At 41.7% G+C, this 25,693-nt stretch overlaps 2 protein-coding genes across 3 annotated transcripts; both read left to right on the forward strand.

The window, feature by feature from the left end:
* The first annotated feature begins 396 nt into the window (after positions 1-396).
* LOC132797426 (ceramide synthase) lies at positions 397-25,592 on the forward strand. 2 transcript variants are annotated; one of them, XM_060809199.1, is made up of 5 exons: positions 397-465; positions 2,864-3,455; positions 21,833-22,322; positions 23,109-23,438; positions 23,515-25,592. In XM_060809199.1, exons 2-5 carry the CDS (start codon positions 3,034-3,036, stop codon positions 23,650-23,652), a joined length of 1,380 nt encoding a protein of 459 aa, XP_060665182.1. In that variant the 5' UTR covers positions 397-465; positions 2,864-3,033; the 3' UTR covers positions 23,653-25,592. The 2 variants fall into 2 exon arrangements, with proteins under 2 accessions (XP_060665182.1, XP_060665183.1); XM_060809200.1 differs by lacking the exon at positions 397-465 and adding an exon at positions 578-595.
* On the forward strand, positions 13,496-14,683 carry LOC132795687 (uncharacterized). Its single transcript, XM_060806547.1, has one exon. It carries the CDS (start codon positions 13,577-13,579, stop codon positions 14,567-14,569), a length of 993 nt encoding a protein of 330 aa, XP_060662530.1. The 5' UTR covers positions 13,496-13,576; the 3' UTR covers positions 14,570-14,683.
* Positions 25,593-25,693: the final 101 nt, after the last annotated feature.

Below are 25,693 nucleotides of genomic sequence, written 5' to 3' on the forward strand. Positions count from 1 at the left end.
TGTGTTTTCACATTAGAAATATTTATTAAGATATAAAATTTATAAAATTCGTATATCGATTGTTATTTTTGTTCATCGGTGTTGGTATTAATGTTAAGCTTAGATTTCGATTTTTGAATAAAACATTTTATATTATTTAAAAATAAGAACAAACAAATAAAATTTAAATACTTAAGCTTAATTTTGATGGTATAAATCTAATAAATTAAATATATGGAAAATTTCGTAAGTCTGCGGCAAGCAATTTAAATAGCATTAATTTAAAAAATCAAATTTAATAAAAAAAGTTAAAAGTTTATTGAATTATTTATATGAAAGAAAGTAAAAACGATGTTTGCGTTTAGTATTGCGCGAATTATTATCGAAGTATCGATAAGTGTAAATCATAACAGGCTGTTTAGCGCTTAACAGCCACGTAACATTACACACAGCTGCCACTCTGCTGTTATTGTTCAATCTAACTGGGTCAGTTTAAAAAACTTGCTGCTGTTTGTATTTTAATATACTACATGTGTGCTTTTTTGTAATTTTTTTGTTTTGTAAATGTTGAGAAAAAAGTGCTGAATTTGGCTCATTGGCCTATTTATTGATAAATGTGAGAAGCTGTGTGGTGCAGTGTCAAAAGACAACAAGCGAAAACATAAAATACAAGTGACGTCGCAGCGTTGCCGGCAAATGCAGCATACAACAAAAACAAGGCGCGCTCGCGTGTGTGTTGAGGCTGTGTAGGCTGAAGTGTTGTGCGTGTGTTAGTGTGTGTGCGCAAGATTAGATCACTTTTGTTGTTGCTGCTGCTGTTGGATGCGAGTGCATAATAAATGAACACACGGTTTAACTAATTTGGCATGCGTTGCTTATTCTTGGAATTGCATAATCAATGTGAATGATTTCTTGTCCATTGCGTGTGCGTGTGAAATGCGTTGTCTGCAGCCAGCATCAGACGACGGCAGCAGCGACGTCGACTGCGCGCGCGTCATATTTGTGTGTGTTTGTGTAGGCGTCATTTGACTGAATGAAAGTGACATAAAAACTTATTTATAAGTACTTAATATCTATCTATTGATTGTCCAGAAAGAGAGCACAAGAGATTTCTGTGATCAGCTGCTGTGTGAATATCTCAATGTTGTTGCTGCTTATTTTACTTATGCTTCTTATTGCTGTTATTTGCTTTGTTGTTGTTATTGTTGTTGTTTGTGCGCGCGCGCAACTTTTGCTTTTCGATTGGTGGATTGGTCAACACAATTGGCGTCTACTGCAATTCGCTGCGCTTGTATTAATTACATTTGTATTTGGGCAATGCAATGCAATGTAATAATGTGTGTGCTTGACCTACATTTTTATGCTGTTTTTATGTATCGCTATTCTTTCAATGCGCCAGTGCAAAGAGAGAGAGAGAGAGGGGGATAGACAGACAGAAATGAGGGTGGGTAAGTGAGTGCAAGTTTTGTTTGCATTGCGCTCCCACTCTCACACCCGCATAACGCATATACTACATATGCGATTTTCAATTAGCTTTTGAATATGTTTGCGGCTGTAACAGAGCGCTGTTAATAACAGTGCACGCAATTTAACAGTTTGTTGACAGTCTGTTATAGCGCGCACTGTGGACTATGATAAAATTTGTATTTGTGTGGGTGTTTGTGATATCAATGATATAAATCCAGCTGAGAGCCTCAAGTGGCAATAATATACTAATAAATTTGAATGCCTAGAGATAAGATAGTGTGGACTCTGCCACAGACGACGTCGCGACAAGCATCGCAATTTGTGTTGCACTTAAAAACCAAACGTCGCTAGCAACAACGTCCATAGCAAGTTTGTTTCAAGTGTAACGCAACAACAACATGTGAGGTCGCAGGCTGATAATGATAATTGGGTGATAATGAGGCAAACAGATTCAGTTCCGCTTCGATAACCGATAAGCGCACGCAGCGTTCATGTGTTTGTACCTCTGTTATACTGTGGTCTATTCGGTTCTGTTCTGATTCGCTGTAACATGTCTGGCTGTGTGTGCGTAGCATGTGACCCTCTCTCTCTCTAACAATTGGCATACAAAATATATTTGTTTGCCTTCTACATCGTTTCGTTTATGTTCACATTGAACTCTGAACCGGTTCGCAAAATGTTTACACTCATTTTTGGAAACAGTTGTTTACACATTTTATCTTAATCAAATGAGTGTTAAATAGTGTTTCAGGCGACAATGAAATTTTTGTTTGTAACCAAAGAATAAATAATAAAAAATAAAAAAACGCTCTGAATTGCTTGTAAACATATTATGGTTGTGATTAATTCTTAAGTGTTTTTCAAGTGCTTTCGTCTACATTCCCAATTTTTTGTGTACGATAATGAAATTGCATTTGGCATTTTTAAATGGTTCGAGAGTGGTTCTGTTCTGTGTTCTATTTAACTAAAATTTGTATTATCGGCTCAAATAGCGATATGTTTGATATGTTAATAATTCTGAACAGCTGTATCGAAGCATTTCCCAAGTGGTTTAACTGCGAAGAATTTTAAATTATTGTAATATAATGAGTTTTATATAGATTATTTGTGTGAGTTAGATGAACTCTTTTTAGTTTTTTAAGTGGTTCAGCGTTTGAGTTGTATATGTTATAAAAATATTATCATTATATTTAGAATTTTTTAATGACATTCAATTTATTCTTCAATATCTAAAATTATCTATACATTTTCGGAACGGTTCATAGGTGGTTCAGACGTGAACCATCTTTGTTTCTTTGGTGAAATTTGTTGTCTTGGTTCTAGAAATAATTAATGAAAGGTGTCGAATTGAAATGTAAAAAAGAGGAAAAACGTGTGGCATTTTCATTGAAAATTCGTTGTTTTGGTTTTTCTGCAGCTGCAAACATGAAACTGTGTCACGTCTAATCACAATAAAAAAGAAGCAGCATAAAGGAGCAGCATCCCGTCCAGGCAACAGGTTGTGAACTGAAACCCAACCTAACATCACACGAAACAAGGACGTGCAAAAAATCATTGAAGGTGAAATTGAAGTTGAAGGTGGCAACAATGCAGCGAAGAAACGGTCAATGTCAGCCACTGGTGGCAAATGGAGCCTGCAAGGATGGGGCAGCAACCGAAACAGATGGCAGCAATGCCACAAAAGCTCCAATTCCAATTCCCGTTGCAACTGCAACAGCAACAGCAGCAGCAAAAGCATCACAAACGCTATCGTCCAGCTGTGGCTGCTACTTTTCGCTGGCCTGTTCGATTGGTTCGATGAGTTTGGCCTGTGGCAGCTTGTGGCAAATACCCAACACCACCGACCGCATCACATTGCAACGGGGTTTGTTCCTCACCTCGCTGGGATTCATCTACTTTGTCTCACTGACGGACTTTTGCAACAAGTATCTGCTGGAAACGAAGCGGGGACAACAGTTTCGTCACAAATATCGTCTCATGATATCCGATGTTCTCGAAGTAACCAACAAGTGAGTACATCTATATAGTATAGATATATATATAAATATATCTCCATCCCTATAAAAGTATTAAATATGCAAGTAGAATAACAAGTCCAATCCAATTTTGCCCTGACTCGAGGATGCTGCGCACTCTTTCATTCACTTAGATACTCAGTTATTCATTCAGCCTCCATGCAGCAGGTCAAGGTCAAGTATTCAATAACAATGCCAAAAAACTCGAAGACAGAGTCGGAGAGTGAGAAAAGCTACTGCTAAGAACCTTGAACCAATTTTGAAGCAAGAATTTCGTTTGAACTGTGCAAATTTGCCGAGCATATTCATTTTTCTTTTACAATTTTCTCAGAGTTCGAAGAATAAGAATTATATTTTATTGTTTGTTATATATAGGTTTTTATTATTAGTAATATTATTATTATTATATATTATTATTTACTATATTATTATGTTTTTTTTTTATTATATTATATTTTTCCCATTATTGTTTTTTTCAAATTCTTTCTGAAAATGAAATATTTTTTAATAATATTTACCTTACTTATATTATTACATATTTTTTTGTTTTATTTATATTATTTTATTTTTATTACTTTCGAACTGTTGAACTTTGTTTATACCAATAGTTATGTGATGTTTCACCATCATAACTCTATTGGGAGTCCAGTTCACGTGGACAGTTGTGTTGCTTATCAGGCACATAATAATACTTTATGAGCTCGTAAATGCCTCTATCAATTGCGTTACACATAACTTGTCATAACGTAATTTACGCAAAGAACTCGCACCATATCAGCATTAGAGTTACTAGACGGGTTTCTTCTTCTCTCTTCCTCTCTGTTTGGGTATTTTGTTATACTATGTTTAGAAATGTTTGGGATTGATCGTGCAATGCGCTTCCCCCTGTTACAAGCAACAATGTGAAGTAGATACAAAAGTAAATAATAAAAATATTTTCCCCTCGTCGCTTTTGAAATTCACATAGCTATCCATTCAAAACTGGTTCGTTTGCCTCCGCCTTCCGCCCGATCTCATACCCCAACCCGCCCTGATCGTCGAGGCGTTGCCAATTGATGAGTGTTAATTAAACGGTGTGTAGAATTGTTTAGCGCATTTTGAATGGAAGCCCTCGAATTACCCAGTCTTCCCTTCCTTTCCCTCTCGTTCCCCCTCCACAAAAACGCGACTCTTGACTCTCCCAGATTGTTGTTTACATGGCAGCAGCGCAGGGCAGGGCGTAACCAGAAGGGGAAGGTAGTACTTGAAATGAGTTATACAATTGTTATACGGGTGGCGATCGGATCATATGATCACAGTTCAATGTTACGCTGTTGTTGAGCTGTTATTTCGCTAGTTTGTGTTGGGTTCTTTTTCGTATAATAATGCAATTGTTGTGCGGAAACTGTTATACTCACTTCACAGTGAGCACAAAGTTGCGCTGCAGAGCTTTTTTGTTTTCTTGTGATCTGATCGACGTGATATATATGTATATCAAGTTGCTCTCAAAGTTTCATTGTATCATTAATTTTGCTCGTTACCTTTAGAATAATGTAGCTGTTATAAAAAAACTGTTATACAATTTTTGACTAAACTTTCTCTGTCAAACTGTTGTTTTACTAGCTTGCATTTCAAGCTTGTTCGTAGAATTTAACTGTTATACAACACGTATAACAGTATTAGTATAACAACTAAATCAACTTCCATACTAGTTCTACGTTGCTGTTATGCCACACTATTTAGGTAATAACTGTTTTATATATGGTATACAATTTTACTTTACTGTTCTACAGCAAACAGTTATATAAACTGTCGCTCAAGTAGTTTACCAACTAATTGATGTGCTATTCAGTGCTATGTTTTCTTTGGTGGGAGATCAGCAACTGTTATACGCAGCACATGCCCCAATCTTGTTTGTATAACATTAGCATATTATTATTGAGTTGAATGGATAACTAGCGTGTTGCGCGATATTTAGATTACAACACACTACAGTGGAATCGATTCACAAAGTGTTATACATAGTATAGGTTCTATGACGCACGACAAAAGTAATCACTTGAAATGATAATCAACCCTTTTTGGTTAGCCAAGTGCCATGCTCCCCATTCCCATCCCCATTCAGATCACCATTCCCTCTCCTCTCTCCTATTTCCATTTCTATTGTCATACCCCAATTCACATCCTCTTTCGAAATCCCGCGCACCGAATTGCCAAAGCGCTGACATTCGCGGCTCTAATGGTCATGGGCGCAAAGCGGGGTGTAATTCACACTGTGTGGGTGTATATGAAGGTGTGTGTGTGTATGTGTGTGTGTGTTTTGTGTGGGTGTAAGCTTCGCTGCGTGTGTGTGTGTGTGTTTCTATTGTAGATAAGCAGTGCACACTGTGGTAGACAGTTGAGACTAATGTGTGGTCGTCGACATACATATAAAAGAAAATAGTGATCGAAGAAGAGATACCCTCTTAAATAAATGAAGTTAACATGCTGAGAAATACGTTTTCCTTCTTATTACTTCAAACATTCCGCCAGCTCGACGAGCAGTTACCCTGTAAGCAAAGCTTAGAGTGCTGAGCTTTTCTACAGGGTATGTTGGCGTACAGTTGACAAGAGTAAAGTGTAGAGAGAGCTCGCAAACTGTGAAAGGGGTGTATTTAAGTTCTATTGACTAACGACTGGGCAAATGACGGCATTTCGTGTGCAGCGACTGTGTGAGGGAGGCAGCGAGAGAAAGGTAAAGAAAGAGAGAGAGAGAGAGAAAGGTAGAGAGAGCGAGAGAGAGAGAGAGAGCGTGGCACGATTGTGTTGTCGGTTGAGCAGCCTTGACTTTGATCATAAATCTTAATTAGACATAGTTGGAGCATTTTATTATTACTATTTCTACTATTATTTCACTTTTTTGTTGTTTGCTAGTTTTATTTAACGAGGAAGATATCAAATGTCGACTATATGGTAGACTGACGACCCAGTAACCGATATCAATATTTTAGCACAAATTGCCTTTGATTGTTATAAATGTTATGCCCAATGGACTAGACGCGTATTGACACCTAGAGGGCATTCATTAGCACCACGCATTGAGCTCGTAATTGGAACTAATGCGTCGTCTTTCGATATACATTTGTGTGTATATGCTGGCCCATTTTCGAATGGGCTTCAAGGCTGAATGCTCAGTTAGCACGCCAAAAGGTGTGTCTCATAGTCTGAGAAAGAGACAGACAGAGGGCGGGAGAAAGACGGAGAGAGAGAGAGAGAGAGAGAGAGAGAGAGAGAGGGAGAGGGAGAAAAAGCGGAAAAGTTATATGTGAAAATGTTAGAACGTAAAAACAAAAAAGACTCTACTTAATTGGAAAATTTTCGTGCTTTTTATTATCTACCGGAAAGCAATAAATTGATTGATGTAATCGGTTATATGCACTTATGATAATGAATATATAGAATCATATGCAGATTGTGTTCACTTTTATGTTGCTAAGACAATATATAAAATTGTGTTAAAAAACTATTGTAATAAGGAAATCTTAATTAATAATTGTGAGATTTTTTATTACAACTAAACGAGAAAGTTTAATTATTTATGAACAGAATGAATATACCACAAAAAATACTTATATATACTAAAATGTATATTTGGTATTTGTTCTATGAGATTTCGTCAGAAATTTTTCAAACTTGAAATAAATTTTAATACTGTAATTAGCTGGAGAACTATTTCAGACAATTATAACAACACAAGCAACACTTAAAATTGTTTTAAAAAATAAATAAATAAATCAAATTACTTAATATTATAGTATGTAATTAATGGGAGAACAACACCTGAAATTTAAAAGCTGTACTAGATTATTTTTTGAAAATTGAATTCACAATAATTGCATAGATGACTGTATGAGAATGACGTATTCGAAAATATAATTAAATCAATAAACTTAATGAATGTTGCGCGTAGATTTCATCAGATTAATTTCACAATGGCACAGTGCTTATATGAATAGAGATATTCGTTGATATTATCAAGTTGTATGTATGTACATATAACTGCTGTCTAGATATGCAGATAACACCTGAAATATTATCAAGCCTTTCGCAGTTTTGTAGATAAAGCACATTGCATTATTTAAGTGCCCGACAAGTTCTGTCTTTCTCTTATTTTGCTTTCCCTAGCCTCTCTCTCTCTCTCTCTCTCTATCGCGCTCTTTCTGTCTCTCATTGTGCCATAGCTCATTGTGCATCTTGCGCTTCAGTGATTTAATGGTTTCTTTTCAATTGGCGCAGCTTGAAATAATGACATAACGATGTACTACTTGTCGAGCAAAGTAATTTCCCATTCCCCCAAAAGCACACACAAAGCCTTGTTACTGTTACATAAGGCGACTGACCATGACCTTCATGCGAATGAAGTCATTCTTGTTAGTCCGAAACTATATCAAATATCCATAAAGCGGGATTATAATCAACTTTAGCTAATTTGTAATTTCAGCTTTTTTTTTTTTACCAAAATGTCAGCATGTGTGTGTGTGTTTGAAAAATGAGCACCAAGAGTTTAGGATATAGAATTTATATAGCACAAATATTTGTATGGGGGGAAGTTGGGAGGGGGGAAGTTGAACTGTTCGAGTCGCGTTGGATTGCGTGTTCCGACTGTTTCTTGTCCACTCATTTGTGCGACGACTTCTTCTTGCCACGTCCCTTGGGGCACTTGCGTTTCTTCTTCTCGTTGCTGCTGCTGCTGTTGCTGTTGTTGTTGCTGCCACAGCCAACATGCGATTTGTTCTTCTCCAGCTGAAATGTGACACACTTGGAACGCGAGCTGCGACTCGCAATATCCTCATATGTGATGGCGTCAATTTGTGGCAATTTGGCAGCAACTCCTGTGGTTGCTGCGACATCTAATGCTGCTGCTTCGACTTTTGTTGTTGAAGACTTTGCTGCTGTTGCAGTCGAAGTTGTTGAAGTCTTTGTTGTTGTGCCTGCTGCTCTTGGATTTTCAATCGTAGCAACTGTTGTTGCTGTAGATGATGCTGTTGCTGTCGCAGTTGCTGTGGCTGCTGCATTTATTGAAGACGCTGCTGCTGCATCAGTTGCTGTTGCTGCCTTTGTTTCTGCTGTGGTTGCTGATAAAGGAGTTCCCATTGCTGCTGCCGTTGTTGTTGCTGCTGTTGCTGCTGTTGTTTCACCTCCACTCACACGTATTGGCGCATGAAAGCATATTTTGGTACCAGCCACAGAACTGAGATGCGTCACCTTTGGCTGAAAGTCGAGCAGTGTTGGCCTAGCAACATTTGGCTGCTGCTTGGGCAACAATCTGAGTAATGGCTGCTGCTGCTGGTGCTCGCGTGCCAGCAACTGTTGCTGCTGTTGCTGTATGAGCTGTTGTTGCTGCTGCAGCTGTGCCTGCATTTGCTGCATTTTCACCTGTTGCTGCTGTTGTTGTTGTTGCAACTCCTGTTGCTGCTGCAATTGCTCCAGCAGCGTCTCGCGTTGTCCTTGCATACGCGACACATTCGCCGACTCCTTGGGCATGGGATGCTTGTTCAGCTGCTTGATGAATGGCAAATACTTTGCATTCACCACAATTGGCGGCGGAGCAAAGTTGAGCTGCTGTTGCTGCTCTTTCACTGCTTGCTGCTGCTCTGGTTGCAACTGTTGCTGCTGCTGCTCGGCACTCGAATTAATTTCCACAATTTCGCTTTGTTGGTCTGGCTGTGATGTTTTGCTTTCCGTTTGTTCGTCGCTCGTTATCGTTTTCTTGCTGCTGCTGCTGCGTCGTTTTCCCCCCGCTGTGGTTGCTGTTGTGTTGAGACGTCGCATCATCGGCCTATACAGATAGCGTATGGGCGGCGGCTTCTTGCCGCGTCCCAACGGTGTGGACACAAAATACTGATAGCTAATGTCGATGCCATCTTCAATGGTGCGTGGCACTTTGTGCTGTGCCACACGCACAATTTTGGGCGCAACTCCGCCCACAGCAGGCGGCATCTTTTGCTGTGGTTGCTGCGGTGGCGCTGGCGGCGGCTGCCGTTGTTGCTGTTTAGCTAGATGTTGCTGTTGTGGCTTGCAACGTTTGGCTGGCTGACTGGCAGCAACTTTAGTTGTTGCTGTTGCTGCTTTTACTGCAACGGTTGCTGCTGCTGCTGCTGTTGCTTGTGTTGTTGTTGCTGCTGCCTGCTTCTCGTTGACAATCTTGATGACTGTCGGCGTCAGCTTGAGTGTGCGATTGCCGCCAGTTTGCTGCACAATTGGCTTCTCGTAGCTGTGATCGCGACACCAAATGCCGCCGTTGCTGCTGCTGCAACTGATGCCCAACGTTGTTTGATAGCCGATGCTGCTGTCGCTGTTGTTGTTGCTGCTGCTGCTGCTGCTGTAGTTGGGAGTTGGCCTGCTGCTTGCTGCTGCTACTGCTACTGCTACTGCTCTTGGCTGTTTGCTGTTGTCGACGGACGTCGTCTGCGTGCCAACGAGGTCCGCCTGCAACAGCAAATGTTGCGGCGCTTTCTCGCCTTCAGAGGATTCACTCGACTGCCGAAAGTTGAGTTGCGGCTTGAGCAACCATTTCGTTGCCAGCGGCTCATTGCCAGCCGCATTGCGTCCGCCACGTGCCGCTCGCCTCTTTTTTCTGCTGCTGTTGCCGCTCTTTGTTGAGCCCTGCCCTGTCTGCCACTTGTAATAATCACCGGAGTCAGGTGCTGCCTCTTGCCGTCGACTTCGACTGATTGTCGTTGTGGCTGTTGCTTTCTTTGGCTGCTCTATCAACTGGCGTCGTGTTTTGTCCTGCTTGCCGATAGATGGCGCCACTTGCACACGCCTTCTGACGGGGACTGCCAACTCGATGGGTTGGCGCTGCCACAGCGGACCGTAGCGAGGCAGCAGCGACACGCCCCCTTCGCCCTCGCCGCCACCCATGGAGCCGTAGAATGTGTTCGCTTTTATTGTTGTTCTATCCGGCGACATTTCGTTAATTTCTTAGTAACTTTTATTTTGTGTCTTCTGGCTGACCGAAAAACAAATCAATTTGCATTTGATTAAAATCGTTTCCTCTGCTTGCCGGATTTATTTGCTTTCTTTTTTAATCTAATTTTTAATTTTTTGTTTACTTTTTTTGGTTTTTTTTTTTGGTTCTCACATATTTCCGAAAGCATGCAAACTGATTTTCTGATTTAAAGCGCTGCGGCTACTAAGGCGTAACAGCAGTCGTTATACCCGGCAGGCTAGCGTTATTAGAGGGTATATAAACTTGATTCTGTTCGAATCTGAAGTTGCTAAAGAGACTGAGAAAATGAGAAAGAAAAAAACAAATAGCGAATTTTCAAGCAATTAAAAAAAGTATAAGCTATAGCTATAAATTAATATTAATATTTTTGAAGTGGCTGGCAACGCTAGTTGTAATTCCTTTTTTCAGCAGTTGGCACATTAGTCTCTATCAATTTCTGTAATTTAATGAGTACATGCCTTCTGTTTTTGTTTTCATACCCGCTACCCATAGGGTAGAAAGGTACTATAACTTTGTGCCGACAGGAAATGTATGTAACTGGTAGAAGGAGGCATCTCCGACCCTATAAAGTATATATATTCTTGATCAGCGTCAATAGCCGAGACGATCTAGCCATGTCCGTCTGTCCGTATGAACACCTAGATCTCAGAGACTATAAGAGATAGAGCTATAATTTTTTTCGACAGCATTTGTTATGTTTGCACGCAGATCAAGTTTGTTTCAAATTTTTGCCACGCCCACTTCCGCCCCCGCAAATCAAAAAATCAATCTGGTATATTGAGCCGTTCATGGTATATTTTGAATGCGGTACTATATCGATATACCACATATACCATTTGGTATATTTTTTAGTATATTTGCAGTATATTCGGTGTATTTTGAGAATAATACCGCAAAATATATTGCTTTTAATCAAATTGGGTAGCGGGTATCTCACAGTCGAGTACACTCGACTGTCTATTTCTTACAAATTGAATAAGTAATCGAGAAAAAAAGTTTGTTTCATTTGGTTCATTGGTTTACGTTTTATGAGCGGTTGAACATGCATATGCTGAACATGGAATCACTTTTTCTCCCCACTGTAAATGCTGGGAAATTACTGAAACTAATGACTATCTTCTGAATTTACTTAGCTTTCTTTGCAAAGAGTCTGTTGATAATCTATCACCGTTTATCATCTATAAAAATAGTATTTGAAGAATGTTTAGTTTGCTTTTTATCGTTAATTTTTAAAATTATTGTTTTAAGCTCAAAATTAAATGTTTTTTCTGGGCTTGATTTATTTATTTCGATGATGATTGTATCTACAATCTGGAATTTTTATGCTCTCTAAACATTTATAAACTTTTTGGGTTCTTCATGCAAGATTTGTGTGTTTGATTCTGAATAAAACCCTTATTTAAATGTTAGTTATGCTTTATTAAGTATTTAAAGACTGCGGTTTCCTCGTGCATTTCAGAAGAAAATGTTGTGTTTTCTCTGACTTGAGTTTTCTTCGGAAATGCGCGTGAAGACGCAGCTACTGACGCTGCAACATTTGCTTGAGGTTCGCGTAGAGTTGTCGCAGCTGTGCGGGATGCGTGAGCAATGCCGGATTGTGCAACACGAGGCGCAATTGCCGCATGCGCGATGCGCTCAGCTGCAGACGCTGCAGCCACTGGAGCTGCGGCAACTTGGGCATGGGCAGCAGATGATCGAGCAGCGTCTGTAGATAGCTGCGTTGTTGCACGGTCCACGGCTCGTCAGCGGGTGTGGCAAGCAGTTGTCCGAGCTGTTGTGAGTGGCCAGGCGTCAGCGTCTGCAGACGTGGCTTGCCACGTTGCACGCGCAACGCAACCTGATGCAGACGTTGCTGCTGGCGAGGTGGCAACGCGATGTAGCTGCAACCGAGATAAGTGATCAATTGTTGCAACTGCGCCGGATTGAAGGTGTCGAGGAAGCGCTGCAGTTGCCGCTGTGGCAGTGTGCTCATGTGGTGCATGCTGGCGTTGAGCAGACGTCGCGCCTGCGGCTTGGGGCATGCCTCGTGCAGGCGCAGATAACGTTGCAACAATGCCACGTGCTGTGGCAGCGACAAATCGTAACGAAAGTGAGGCAGCTCGGCGGTCAGACGGCGATAAAAACTGATCAAGGGTTCAAACGTGCGACGATCGAAGCGCTGCAGATGCAACAGTTGGCGCAACTGCTGCAACTGTGGCACGTCGAGCATGCCACACAGATAGCACTCCTCCAGCAGCAACGCCAACTGTTGTGGCATCAGCTTGAGCAGTCGGTCCGCATGCTCCTGCAACTCCAGCTGCTGTTGCAGCGTCGACTGTGTGGCAAACTTCGCTTGTGGCAGCAACAGGACACGCAACTGTATCAGCTCACTTTCTGCATCCACCAGACCATGCAACAGCGCCAAATTGCTAAACTTGGCAACGTCTTTGCAGCTCATTTGTTGCCCCAGCCAGCGTCGCCTCAAGTTGCCGCCGGTGTGCAACAGCTGCAAGTCTTCCAGCGTGCTACGACTGCTGCCCCACAACATAGGTTGCATGCAACTGGCTGGACAGCCGCCCCTATTGCACAGTTCAAGATTTGTGGTACATTTGCAGTTTGGAGGCATTTTCTTGGCACCTTTGTGGCTTGTTGCATTGTCAGCATTTTGAAATTTTGGAACTTGTTTGAAATTTGTGTGTCGAAATGTTGTGTAAATATTGTAACATTGGCTGAACAAGTTCGTTAGTTCATGTTTGATCAGTGAACTAGTTCGTGCTTTTTGTTCCCCAAATTGTTCATTGTTTGTAGTTCACCAATCAGTTTTATTATTTTTAGTTAGTTGAGAATTAATTTATTTGTAGCACATTCAAGAATTTTCTATAAATAAATTGTTAATTAATTTTACAAATTATTAATTTTGTGTCCCTACTAGCTGAGCTTTCTATTTCAAATTATTTGCACAAACATGGAAAAATAGTCGAAAAATAACTTTTATTTGATAATCCTTCAAAAAGAACAAAATCATGTGAACTTATTCAATTCGTTCACTTTGGTGAATAGCTCATTTTTGTTCGTTCGTTTAGGAACGATCCAGCACTCGATAGTTGGGCAATATAAATTCAAAATTTTGATAAAGAGAGAAAAAAGGCAACAAAATTTTTAAAAAATGTGCTCGCCATGCTGCGTTATTTGCTGTGGCGGTTGCCAAGACTGTTGCACAGATTGTTGTTGCGGTGGCTGTTGCACTAACCTGTGCTGCGGTGGCTGCTGTCCAACAGGAGTGCGTGCAACACAGACGCTGCAATTTCCGTCTGAGCATCGCTGGTTCGAGCGTTGCACAAACGCCAACTGTGTGAGCTGTCAGGATACAACAACAACGAACGAATGCAGCTGCATTTGTCGACGCAATCGTCACATTATCGAGGCCTTGACTTGCCTCTTCAACACAACGATACCACACATGGTGAGCACACTGTTTAAGCTTGTGGTCCAACAGAACGAACCACTGAAACGCTTTCCACGCGATCGCAAATGGGATGTGATGGAGCATGTGAAGGCGCCGTATACCGAACTCAATGATCTTGAGATCTATGACAGCATGTACGATCGTTGCGGCCTGCCAATTGAACCCTTGCACTCTGACAATATCTATAAAATTGTGCGCTTAATGTTTCTGGCCAAAGTCTTGACACTGGAGCAGCAAAAGTATTTGCTACGCATGCTAAAGCGTCTCAATCAACACGCACATTGTCCCGTCGATTTGTATCTGTTGCTGCAAACACTGGAGAATGTGAATGTCAAGGAGCTGATGTGCAGCATTCACAGACAGGAGGAATTTGTGCGCAGTCTGCACACGGCACGTCAGTGCCACAAACTCTGTGATCTCTACAATCAGGTGGTCACCGTCGATAAGCGGTCGGTGCAACGGCATCGCAGGCGTTTGCGCTATGGCAATAAGAATCATTTGAAGGCCACCATGATGGAGAAGCAGCCAAGTGATGAGTCCGCTGCAGTGCGACAATCACAATTGCAGCGACAGTATTGCGATCGCAAGGCCGATCTCGTTTCAACGGCTGCATCGCCCAATGGCACAACCACTTCATCGGTTGGTCGCACTCGGTACGCCGGCTCACGTAATCCCAGTCGGTCATCCAAGTGATTTAGACTGGAGTCCCGCACAGCATGAAATACTAGCACAATTTTGTTGAACGACTCTCTCTCTTAATCTATCAATTTGGCAAAAATATATCTTGGAAATTTAGTTAAAATATTATATTATTTTGACTATTTTACAAAATATCTTCACTTTAAAAATATTGATGTTTTTGATATACTTGATATTTTTTGCTCTAAAACAACTGACCAGTACTCAGGGTGACTTTCAAGAAAGGATAGATAAGACTGCTTAGTACAATCTTTAATGTGTTAGCTAAATAATGTATCCACTTAACATTCCGCACAGGCGGAAAACCCGACTGTAAAAAACACGAAAGTGCTTGTCTTAATAAAAAAAACTAAATCGCTGAGTATTGAATAATGATGAATTTGATATCAAAAGTAAAATAAATATAATACTTCCAAAATTTGTGGAGTGCTCGATGCTAACGTCCATAGAAAAGCACTGGGAGATGTTGCTGTAGCATTTGCTGCTCCCGGAGAGCTTCATGCGTCGGTCCAATGACCACCGGCTCTTCGGGCATACGACGCAGGAAGCAGCGACGTCGCGGATAATAATCGACCTCGGTTCGATCGATGCAATCGTAGGGACTGCGTCTCGAAATCTGTTGCAGTTCTTCCTGTGTGGTAAGTCGGTAGTTGCCGCCTTGCGAAACGCGAGCTCCCGGCGGGAACTTCCATTTTTTGGCCGTTGTTGTAGTTCCTGCATAGCTAATTCGTGCTGTTGGCGTTGAAGTGTTACGCCCCAGACGACAATCAGCCTCAGTGCGAATGGCACGCATATCTCGCAAATTCCGCTGCAATCGCATGTGTTCCATTTGATTCAGTTTAACGGTGGGTGGACAGAGCATACCACCGCTTCCACCTACCTCACGGACTTCCCCCGGCTCGATGGTACGCGTTTTCGCATAAAACGTATTGAACTCCAGTTCGGAGACCAACGAAACCGGTGGCGGTAACAAGCGCACGTTTTGCTGCGGCTTGCGATGACGCCGATAGTCTGCGGGGTTCGAAAGCAGTTGCGAGTTCGTCGGCAGATTGCTATCATCGAAAGGAATAGCATCAGCATTAACATCAACGGACCGCAGTGGCAAACGTTTACCACGTTTTGCAACTTCCGGCGTGTAAAGTTCTGTTTCACGACGTGTGGTCACTGGCACGGCAAAAAGCGAAGGCTCTGGTGGCTTAAACTCCCGCATTCGCGGCTGTTGATCCTCCGGAAGCTGCTGTTTGACCTGCGGCGTCGGCTTCCAAGTCCCGGTCAGGTTCTGGGTCAAGTCAACAGCGGCACGTCGCTGTGGCACTCGCATTCCCAGGCTCGGACAGGCACAAGTGCCCGCGTAAACGCCGTTGTGCAGACTGTTCTCATAGCCAAAGTTAATCAGCGGTTGCTGTGTGCCCTCAAAGCTAATGTGTCGCCCAGTTTTCAGCTGTCGTGACGTCGGCTTCAATATGGAACTAAGTGCGGCACACGGTCGATTGATCGTGGGATCGCCGTAGTGAAAGCATTTACGGTGACATGATTCTCCTGAGTGTGTGATCAGCTCGCCATCTTTGTTGGTAGTTGGAGAGACTCTGTTTTTCGGCGGCACATAGCCGTAGGGATCAGTAAATGCTGGCAGACCGACAATGGCACCGGTGCTTTGCAGTGATTTGACAGCGGGGAACTTGCTGAGAGCGAGGTCTTTTTCAGTGCCTCTCAGCTGCTGCGGTTCTTCAGCAGGCCTAAATGCTCCGTAAGTCCGATTGTGTTCTCTCTGATAGCTAATGGCATGCTGGTTATCTTGACAAGTCAAACGCAGTTGAGGGTGTGGATCCTGAACTTTTTCATTCCCTCCCAGCTTCTGTGGTTCTTCTGCAGGCCTAAATGCACCATAGGTTCGGTTGTCTTCTCTTTGATAGTTTATGACATGATGGTTGTTTAGACTAGTCAAGGGTCGATCTTGAACTTTTCCATTTCCTCCCAGTTTCTGCGGATCTTCTGTTGGTCTAAGTGCGTCGAGGGGTCGATTATGTTCTCTATGATAGCTAATGGCATGCTGATTATCTAGACTATCCCAAGAAAGCTGCGGTTGGGGTTCCTGGAATAGCGTATCGCAGCCGGAACGTGAGCGAGGGCGTCGCTTGAGGTTTGCTTCAGGTATTCGCAAGCGAGGATCAAGGCGGTCAGTTCGATTTGCTAATTTCCGTCGCTGTTTCCGTTCCCCTCCCAGTTCTCGCTGCTGTTCCCTCTTCTGATCTCGTTCCCGCTCTTGTCCCTGTTCTCGTCCTTGTTCCCGCCTCAAATCACGTTCCAGCTCCATTTGAGAAGAGTCCCATTCCTGTTCCTGTTGGTTTTTCAATTCCTGCTGTTGTCCCTGTGCCTTTTCCCGCTCCTGTTCCTCTGCAGGTTCAGGATAATTCGCTTGACTCTCACTGGGTTTCGTCATACGCTGGATGCGTTGCCAGTGTTGCGATTGTTCTAGCAACTGCGGTACTGGCATAAAGCTGCGCAGAAGACGCCTTGCCGGACGACGTGTGAGCAGCGACAGCTGCTTTTTAGCTCGCTGCACTATGTAGGAACGTGGCTTTGTTGCCTGTTCCTTGGCTGCCATAGCCTCACGTTGTCGAATGAGTTTTTTGTTGAGCGGTGGCTTGCAGCTAAAGAAGAAAGTCGGCAGTGTTTGCTCTGTCTGCTGTGGGAGATCAGGGGGATCAGCGGGCAACGGCTTCGACTGTTGAGATTGATATGAATAGCGGGTTATTTTGTTGAGACGTTCCTCGCCACACTGAATCGAATCCATTGAAACTGTATTTGTAAACCGTCGCTGACTACTTGATCCCATCGACTTATCACTCTTTATGCGCGTTAATACGCTTCCGGTGGGATAACCTGTCACATTGGATGGCTGCAACACGATCTCTTGGCGAGGTGATTTGCGAGCCAGTCGCACAGAGGACATCTTTAGTGGTCTGGGGGTAAAGCGATGCGTCATATTGCTCAGTGTGGACTGACGTGGCATGCGCCAGGCCACACCAATCGAGGAGAGGCTCTGAAAGCGTTTAGTTTTTAAAGGCATGCCACTCTCCTGTTTGCTTGTTTGTGACATTTCCTTTTTTTCTTCCCTACTTATGTTGGCAGCTTGACTTGTTTGCGTTATTTCAGTTTCTCTTTGCGCTTTCCAGTTTGAGCTGTGAGGCTGCTCCTCTTCCCAATTTGTTATTTGACTTCTCTGGGGATTTTGCCAATTGGTACTTTTCTCTTCACGTTTTGCTTTACGCGTAAACTCGTCGGCAACTGCAGGTCGCTTTATCACGGCCTTACTTTGTTTTTTGTCCTCATTGATGGGCATATCCACTCTCTTTGAACTACTTGCGCTTTCGGCCGAAAATTCCGAGGTTGAGTGACTTTCTGCTGTATCTTCTACTGCATACTTAACGCGATTCGCTGATTTTTTTGACCGACTGACACTATGCGGTGTCTCAAACTCGTAAGTCGGACTGGAACGCTTCGAGCTTGCACTCGGTGGTAAGCTACGCGATCTCGTCGGCACATTGGAGGCTTGTTTGTGTAGTCTTGCCAGCTTAGTTGATTTGCGTTCGACATTTGTGACTTTAGAGCGTTTGTCAGTCGGAGTTTTGGGCCGTTTACGTTCTATCGTTCGCATTAACTGCTGATAGTCCGAAACAAGAGCAAGACTCCGACGATTACTGACCCGTGTCTGGCGTTCGTTCGACTTAAGTCGCATGTTCGCTTTTGAATTGGCTGGCGTTAAACCACCGCGCAACTCACAAGAGTCTGGCGTGTCCAACACCGAATCATAACCTTCTTTTTCATCCAAATCCCTTGCCACCTGTCTGATAACTTTACAGAATTTAGCTTTCGAGTCTGTTATAGTCCCATCGGACTGTTCTGGCATTGGTTGTTCCACTCGCTGGGATTTGGAACGTGGCTTAGCTTCTACGTCCGTCTTAAACCCTGGTTGCCTGCTATAGCTTTTGTCGGTTTTAGTTCTCTCGTGTAAGACGGACTGTCTTGGCTTTTCTTGTTCCCCTTGCTTTGAATGTGAACGTGGTGAATTGTGTCTGACATATTGCTTGAGCTCAATGTCGGACTTGAACACCGGTTGCCAGTCATTGCTCCTATCGGATTTAGTTCGCTGGTTCAAATTGGACTGTCTTGGTATTTCGTCCTTCACTCGCTTTGACTGGGAACGTGGTGAATCGTGTCTGACATGCTGCTTAACTTGAATGTCGGACTTGAACTCCGGTTGGCTGTCATAGCTCTTATCGGACTTGGTTCCCTGGTTCAAGTCTGCCGAGGACTTATACTCACCTTGTCCCAAACCATTCGTAAATTGATCGTTGTCTGGCTTAGCTGTGTGACTCCCGCTTGCTATATCATCCGCATCATTCTTATTATTGTCTGCCTTATAGTGCTGATAATTGTGCGTTTGAGCTGCATCGACCAAGGTAAATTGCGTTTTCACCGGCTTTACGTGATGTGTTCCCGGCTCCGTCAATTCAAGACACGAGTGCTGCCGGATATTTGTGCTGAAGTTGTACAGCAGATGACGACCTGGATTGAAGGCACGCTTGCACAATCCCGCAATGCAGCCAAGCACTCCCTTGCGCCTGTCCACACGATGTGCCGCGTTGTCCTGTTCTCGCACCCCGCGCTGTTTATCCGCTCTGCGGTGCTTGTACGGTTTCGGTTGATAGCTGAAACCGCCGCGACAGATTATGGTCCGATGCTGCGTCTGCGGCTGCGGCTGCTGCTCCTGCTTCTGTTCGTTTTCCTTTGTTTTAGGGCTGGCGAATCCTTTGGGCATATGTGCGCACGTTCGCTTAGGGAAGGCCCCAGCGAAGTCCTGGCTGAGCATTTGGCCAACGAAGCTTACGGCTGCTGCGGAATTTCGTCGTTGCTGATGATCCGTCGACTCGCGACGTGGCGTTGTTTCCGGCGACAGGGCAAGTGACTCTCGACGTGGCACCGCGACTGTCGAGGGATAATCCTGGCGATAATGGAGGCACGTGTGCTCGTCGCATCCACCAAGGTTCTCAGACAAGTTCTTGCGCAACTTTTCGGCACACAACTCATTCGTACAGTCCTCATTGTGACAATCTTCCGTGCACGGGACATGCGGCAGTTGATGCCGATGATGTTTGTGCCGCCTCCTGTTCGGCTCACTTGAGGGCTGATCACCGAGACGCGGTTCACACTGCGGAGGCGGCTGCGGTGTTTCGCAGGGACAACAGGGCAACGTTTTCGCCCAGTAGCGTTGCGGCATGCCGTAGAGCGGAAACTTTTCGGTCATGCCATCCTCGTAGTGCATGAGCAGCTTGTAGAACTGCGGCGAGATGCGACGAAAGCAGGCGGGATCGAGTCGTCGCTGCTGTCGCATCTCACGCAAATTATACTTTCTGCGTAGACGCGGCAGCGACGACGACTCCTGTCGCAATGCCGCCACACACTCCTCGGCCATCGGTTGACCGTCCGCCTGAAAGTTGCCGCCGAAGCATCTCTGATGCCGCAAACGCTGCCGTTGCACACAGCTGCAAACACGATGTGGATACATCGATTTCTTGCAGCCGCCACAGCAACCGGCGGCCGTCCGGGGCGATTTTCTTTTGCACCCATCCAATTGAGACGCACAAACCGTAATCAGATTGTGTCTAGTTTGCGGTTCTTGCAACGTCTTCGATTTGGGTTTTTCGCTCGTCAGCGGTGGTTGCTTCGGGAACTGTGGCCATTTGGGCGGATCCTCGCAGTGGCAAATGGGATCGCCGTTGCGCCGCTGTTGTCGCTGTCGTTGCAACAGGAGACGGCGTCGACGTCTCTCGTGGCAATAGTCCAAGTATTGCACGCTGTGTTGCAGCCTCGAACGTGAACTGTCGCAGACTATAGGCAACGAAACGTTCTCCAACTCCTCCGGTTCGATTGGCTGTTTGCGCTCCTCGTCTGTCACGGTGTCGTAAAAGATTTTCTGTTTTCGAAACCATTCGGTTGCCAAATCCGGCACCAGCAAACGTTCCGGCTTTCTGCCGCACTTGATAAGCTGCTCGAACATTTTCTGGCCCAGCCGATCGCTGCTTTTTGTCGCCGCTGTCAGCGACAATCGTGAACATCTCTGGCAAACGCATGGCGTTGATATTCGGCGTCTCACTGCTGCAGTCGCCTGTTGCTGTTGCTGTTGTGGCGGAAAGTTGTTCAAACTCTGCGCTAGAAAACGCTCCGCGAACTTGTTTTTGCATTTGCTCAGAATGGGCTCTGACATCGCCTCCTTCCGGCTCCTCCTTCTCTTCAGTTGCGCCTGCTTCGGTCGGTGGTCAATCCTTATTGCATTGTGTTGGGAATGCTTCACACGCCGAGGGTGCTCGCACTTTTTGGAGAAATACCTGTCAATTTTGGAAATGCTAAAACTCGGAAAATTCTATTTAAAATTTGCTGCAAATTTTGATGTTTGTTTGTTGTATTTTCTTCTTTTTATAAAGCTTTTAAAAGTCTGTCTGACTTTGAAGTCTTGTTTGAGTTCTGCTTTGCTTTGTGAGTGCCTTCCTCTCCTTTCAACTTGGTAAATTTATATGTTCTAAGTGGTATTATGTTTTTTTTTATTATTTTTATGGAAAGCATATTAATATTTGATTTTTGTTATATATTTTGAAGAAGTAGCAAAGTTGCTTTTTTATATCTTTGTAATAGTTAAAGTATTTTATTTTTATAGAAATCATATTTTTCTATATTTCTCAGTGTGTCCATTTTTCCTTTTCTTGCTCCTTTTTCAATATATTTTGTTCTTTTCACTAAATTAGTATTTTAAATAATATATTTTGAATAATTTAACACAAATTGTTTTGTGATTTCATTCTATAACATTATTGAAAGTGACCTTTTGAGTTTTTTTTCGGTTTATGTTAAACTCATTATGTAGTTAAATAGTTTGTCAAGACATGCAGCTTTTACGGAATGTTTTACATGTAATGAATAATACATTTTCCAGAATCTTCCTTCCACAGTTTCGGCATTTTCTTTTGATAATTGAACAGTTCATGAACTGATCTTATAAACATGTTAATCCATCTACTTACTATTCCTACTATATGAAATTCTCTGACAAGTGCTAAGAATATTTTGTGTCTCTAATACATACATATTTTTATTTTAAATTAATGTTAAGCCTCGAATTTATATTTTACATGTTATTCATAAAATAATATAAGTATATATACATATATAATCGAATCCCACTCTATTATTTCCTTGCAGATTTGTGTCGGCCATTCAGGCATCATTCTCCTTCCTTGTCGGCCTCATCGTCTGCAAGTCGACGTGCAGCAAGTCCTTTGTGTATGCCTCACACTTCCTAATGGAGGCATACGGTTGGTTCGGCACCGCCTACTTCATGTACGACATCTGGTCGATGTACAAGGTGCACACCCAGAAGATTGCCGACAAGCTGCACTTGCTGCGTCTAACAAAAGCGCAGCCCTTGAGCAACGGACATCCACGCAATTATTACGATAAAGCTGGCAACGGAAGTGGCACGGCGGCAAGTGGCGGTGGCGCCACCGCTCAGCGGGGTGGCAACAACAATGGCAGCACTCCGAGCACTCCCCACGAGATCTGTGACTACGATGGCGCCTGTGTCCAGATCCCCAAGGATGGGCGCTGGGACTTCTTGAAGTATGTGATCACGCATCCGGTCATGATGATTCATCACGTCTTTATCGGAACGTTTGGACTGCTTGTGGTCACGGTGAGTTGAGTGATTTATTTAGTTTAATAAAAGTCAATAATAATTTAGTTTAATACAAATTTAAATGAATAGTGCTGTTAGAAATATTCTTTTTTTTTTGTTATGAATTTTTGCATATTTATTGATACTGTTTTTTTGTTAGCCAATTGTTCATGGTAAACTAGAACACAATTACAGTATAGGCCACATATAAAATAATTTATGTATACATTTATTTAGTTTTTTTTTTTTATAAGTTATTTATTCATTCATTTATTCTTGCGTTAATTTATTGTTTAAGTTTTAGCAATAGCAAAAGCAAACATTTTTTATTGGGAAGTTCAAATTTTAATTTTTTTTTAGAATATTTTATTTTATTCAAAACTTTTCAATATTTGGCTTTTTTTAAACCAAAAAAATATACAAAATATTTAATTGTACTAATCAATTTTTTTATTTAACTACTAGTTTTTCAATGACAATTTAATTTAGAAAACTTTTTTTTTTAATACTTTTCAATAAGAAAACGCGATTTCAATTTTTTCACTTAAGCATTTAAATATTATTGTTTACAAAGAAATTGAAATGTATAAAATACAACTTCTACTTGAAATCATCTTTATTCTAGGAATATAGAAACAAAATTTGAGTTTCTTTATATTTTAAGCTAATAATAAAACTAATAACCACATTCCTTCGACTGTGGAGTGAATCATTTTTATTATAGTTCGTTCTGACGCACATTCGAGTTGATATACCATAAATGAACAAATTAAACAAACTTTTGTCTCTCTCTCTTTTCAACAGTACATTCGAGGAGGCGGCCATTGCATCTATAGCTACATGTTCATGATGGAATTCTCCACGCCGTTTGTCTCGCTGCGCAGCATCCTTAGCACGATGGGTCTGAAGGATTCCCGGGCTTATATCGTCAATGGATTGGCGATGTTGGCCACGTTCTTTGTGTGCCGCGTCTGCATGTGGCCCTATGTGATGTGGCGCTACAGTCTGGCGATTGATGCCACCTCGATGTGGGCGGCCATGTCTGGTTTGCCACGCGGTTGCATCATCAGCATTGCCATACTGTTCTTGCCGCAGCTCTATTGGTTCTATCTGATGGTCATGGGTGCGTTAAAGGTATGAATTTCCATTCAATCGCTTTCTCTTTTTATCTTATATTAACTTTCTCTCTCTCTCGCTCATTTTCATGCAGGTATTTCTGCCGAAGCGACAGAAGCGGCCAGCGGAACTGAAGAAGCTCGGCTCAGAATTGCAGCCGAATGCCTTGACAGCCACGCCCACGCCCTTAGAGACGCCTCCCGCTGCCATAGTGAATGGCGGCAACAAGTAGTGCAAATTGTCAACTGTTTGTTAAAGTTTATACTATAAATATATGATGAGATACCGCAAGAGGAAATATTGCTTCCCCTAAACACATAAACACACACAAAAACAAAATGAAAATGCATAGCTATTACGACTTTACGAAATATTATTTCTAATTCTCTAATTATTTTCCCTCGCAACGTCCCTTTAATTTGATTGTTAATCTCCTATTCATTTATATATGTACATCGTGCGTATATTTATTTATGTTTAACAAAACTAAAACTCATTTACATTACTTTGAAAACGTTATATTATACTTACGATATGCCGAGTTTAAGGAACTTTTTCTTCGTAGGCAGCTGAACAATCCAATCCACAACTATACTATAATAATAGAATATGGAAAAAAGGCAAACAGAGAGACAAACAAAAGAAATTGTTTAACTTTTAAAGACATTACTAAAAACCAAAAAAACAAAAAAAACACAATAAGGAAAAGGAAAAAAATGTGGTTATAATAAAAACGGAAAACGAAATAATCAAAATGATTAATGCTAATGCATTATCGTTTACAAATGTCAAAAACCAAAACCTATGCGTGTTTATTACATCTATCTATATATACTATATGTCTAAGTTTATATGGCGCAGGTATTCACATAGATCTGGGCAGTTGTTAAATTGTTGTTTCGTGAAGCTGAAAAGATTGTTTCGAGGTCGTTGATTAAAATGTGAATTCCTCGGAGCAGTTATTATTATGTATGTTAGATGTACATATGCATATGTATTATGTCCAAAAGTTGAACAATGTGTACCTTTTGCAGAACTCTCGATAAAACTCCCAGTTCTGAAGAGTAAACAGAACTGGAAACTATATTCTATTCCATTGTATGTACATGTTATATTAAAACTATTTGCATGTTAATCCAACATCCAAGCGCATCCAACTCTTTGCTCCCAAAAACAAAAGAGGAAATACATATACATATATATTGTTGTAGTAGATGTGATAAGGCAAACCCTCTAAAATGTTGAATTTAATGAAAAACAAAAGCAACCACAGAAACCCAGACTTAAGCTCTGAAATATATGTGAAGGTCGATACTTGATTGTATTTCCTGCATTTCCAGATCAAAAAAGCACAACAACAACAAATATATAATATATATACATTTTTTGATTTACCTTTTATTTTTTTTTTATATGATCGTTAATTTACGAATTGTTTTTAATTTTGCCTTACATCGTATTCTAATGGAGCTTAAACAGATAATTTAAATGAGCACAAATGAGTTAACTATACTATATATATACACATTGTATATGAACAATATATACACAATATTATGTATTATTGTATGTATTAGATAAGTAGTTAAATAAACCATCGATCGATGCGGCAAACGACTCCAGAAAACAAAAAAAAACAAAAAATTATATTTGACAAAAACAAAACGAAGCTTAAATTGTTGCCTTGATAGGTGCGCTTATTGTTCCACGTTGCTGCAACAAGAGGGGAAATATAAAAATCTATATATATACCATATATCAACCTAACATATATACCTATACCAAGCTATATATGTATATATATGTATGAATAATGTAAACTAAATGTGAGACACTCAAAAAAATATTTACAAAGAGCCAAAAAAAAAAAGAATGAAAACAAGTTGAACAACAAAACGAAATGATACAAATTTGTTTATGCTGCTTTGTACAAAACCAAAATGAAAAGAAGAAAAAATTGTTTGCTTCGGTTTGGTTATTCCAGAAATTCCGGCTTGTTATTCGAGGAATTGAAACTGAATCAGAAAAAGCAAGCAGAAAAGGCTTTTTATATGCATTACATACCATATGTAGATACGTTTATTTGTTACGCCAAGGATAACAAGCGTATACGATATAGAACCCGGAATGCAACAGGCGTAAAATTTTGAATTAATTAGCTTAAAATTTTGTATTACAAATACCATTTGTTTATATTTTCTTTGATTTGATTAAGAGTCGATTGGGTCTACTGATTATTATTATCGTTATGTATATCATATAATAAGACTGCT

The sequence above is a fragment of the Drosophila nasuta genome, chromosome X, assembly GCF_023558535.2.
Source record: "Drosophila nasuta strain 15112-1781.00 chromosome X, ASM2355853v1, whole genome shotgun sequence".
In the NCBI taxonomy this organism is placed as follows: Eukaryota; Metazoa; Arthropoda; class Insecta; order Diptera; family Drosophilidae; genus Drosophila; species Drosophila nasuta.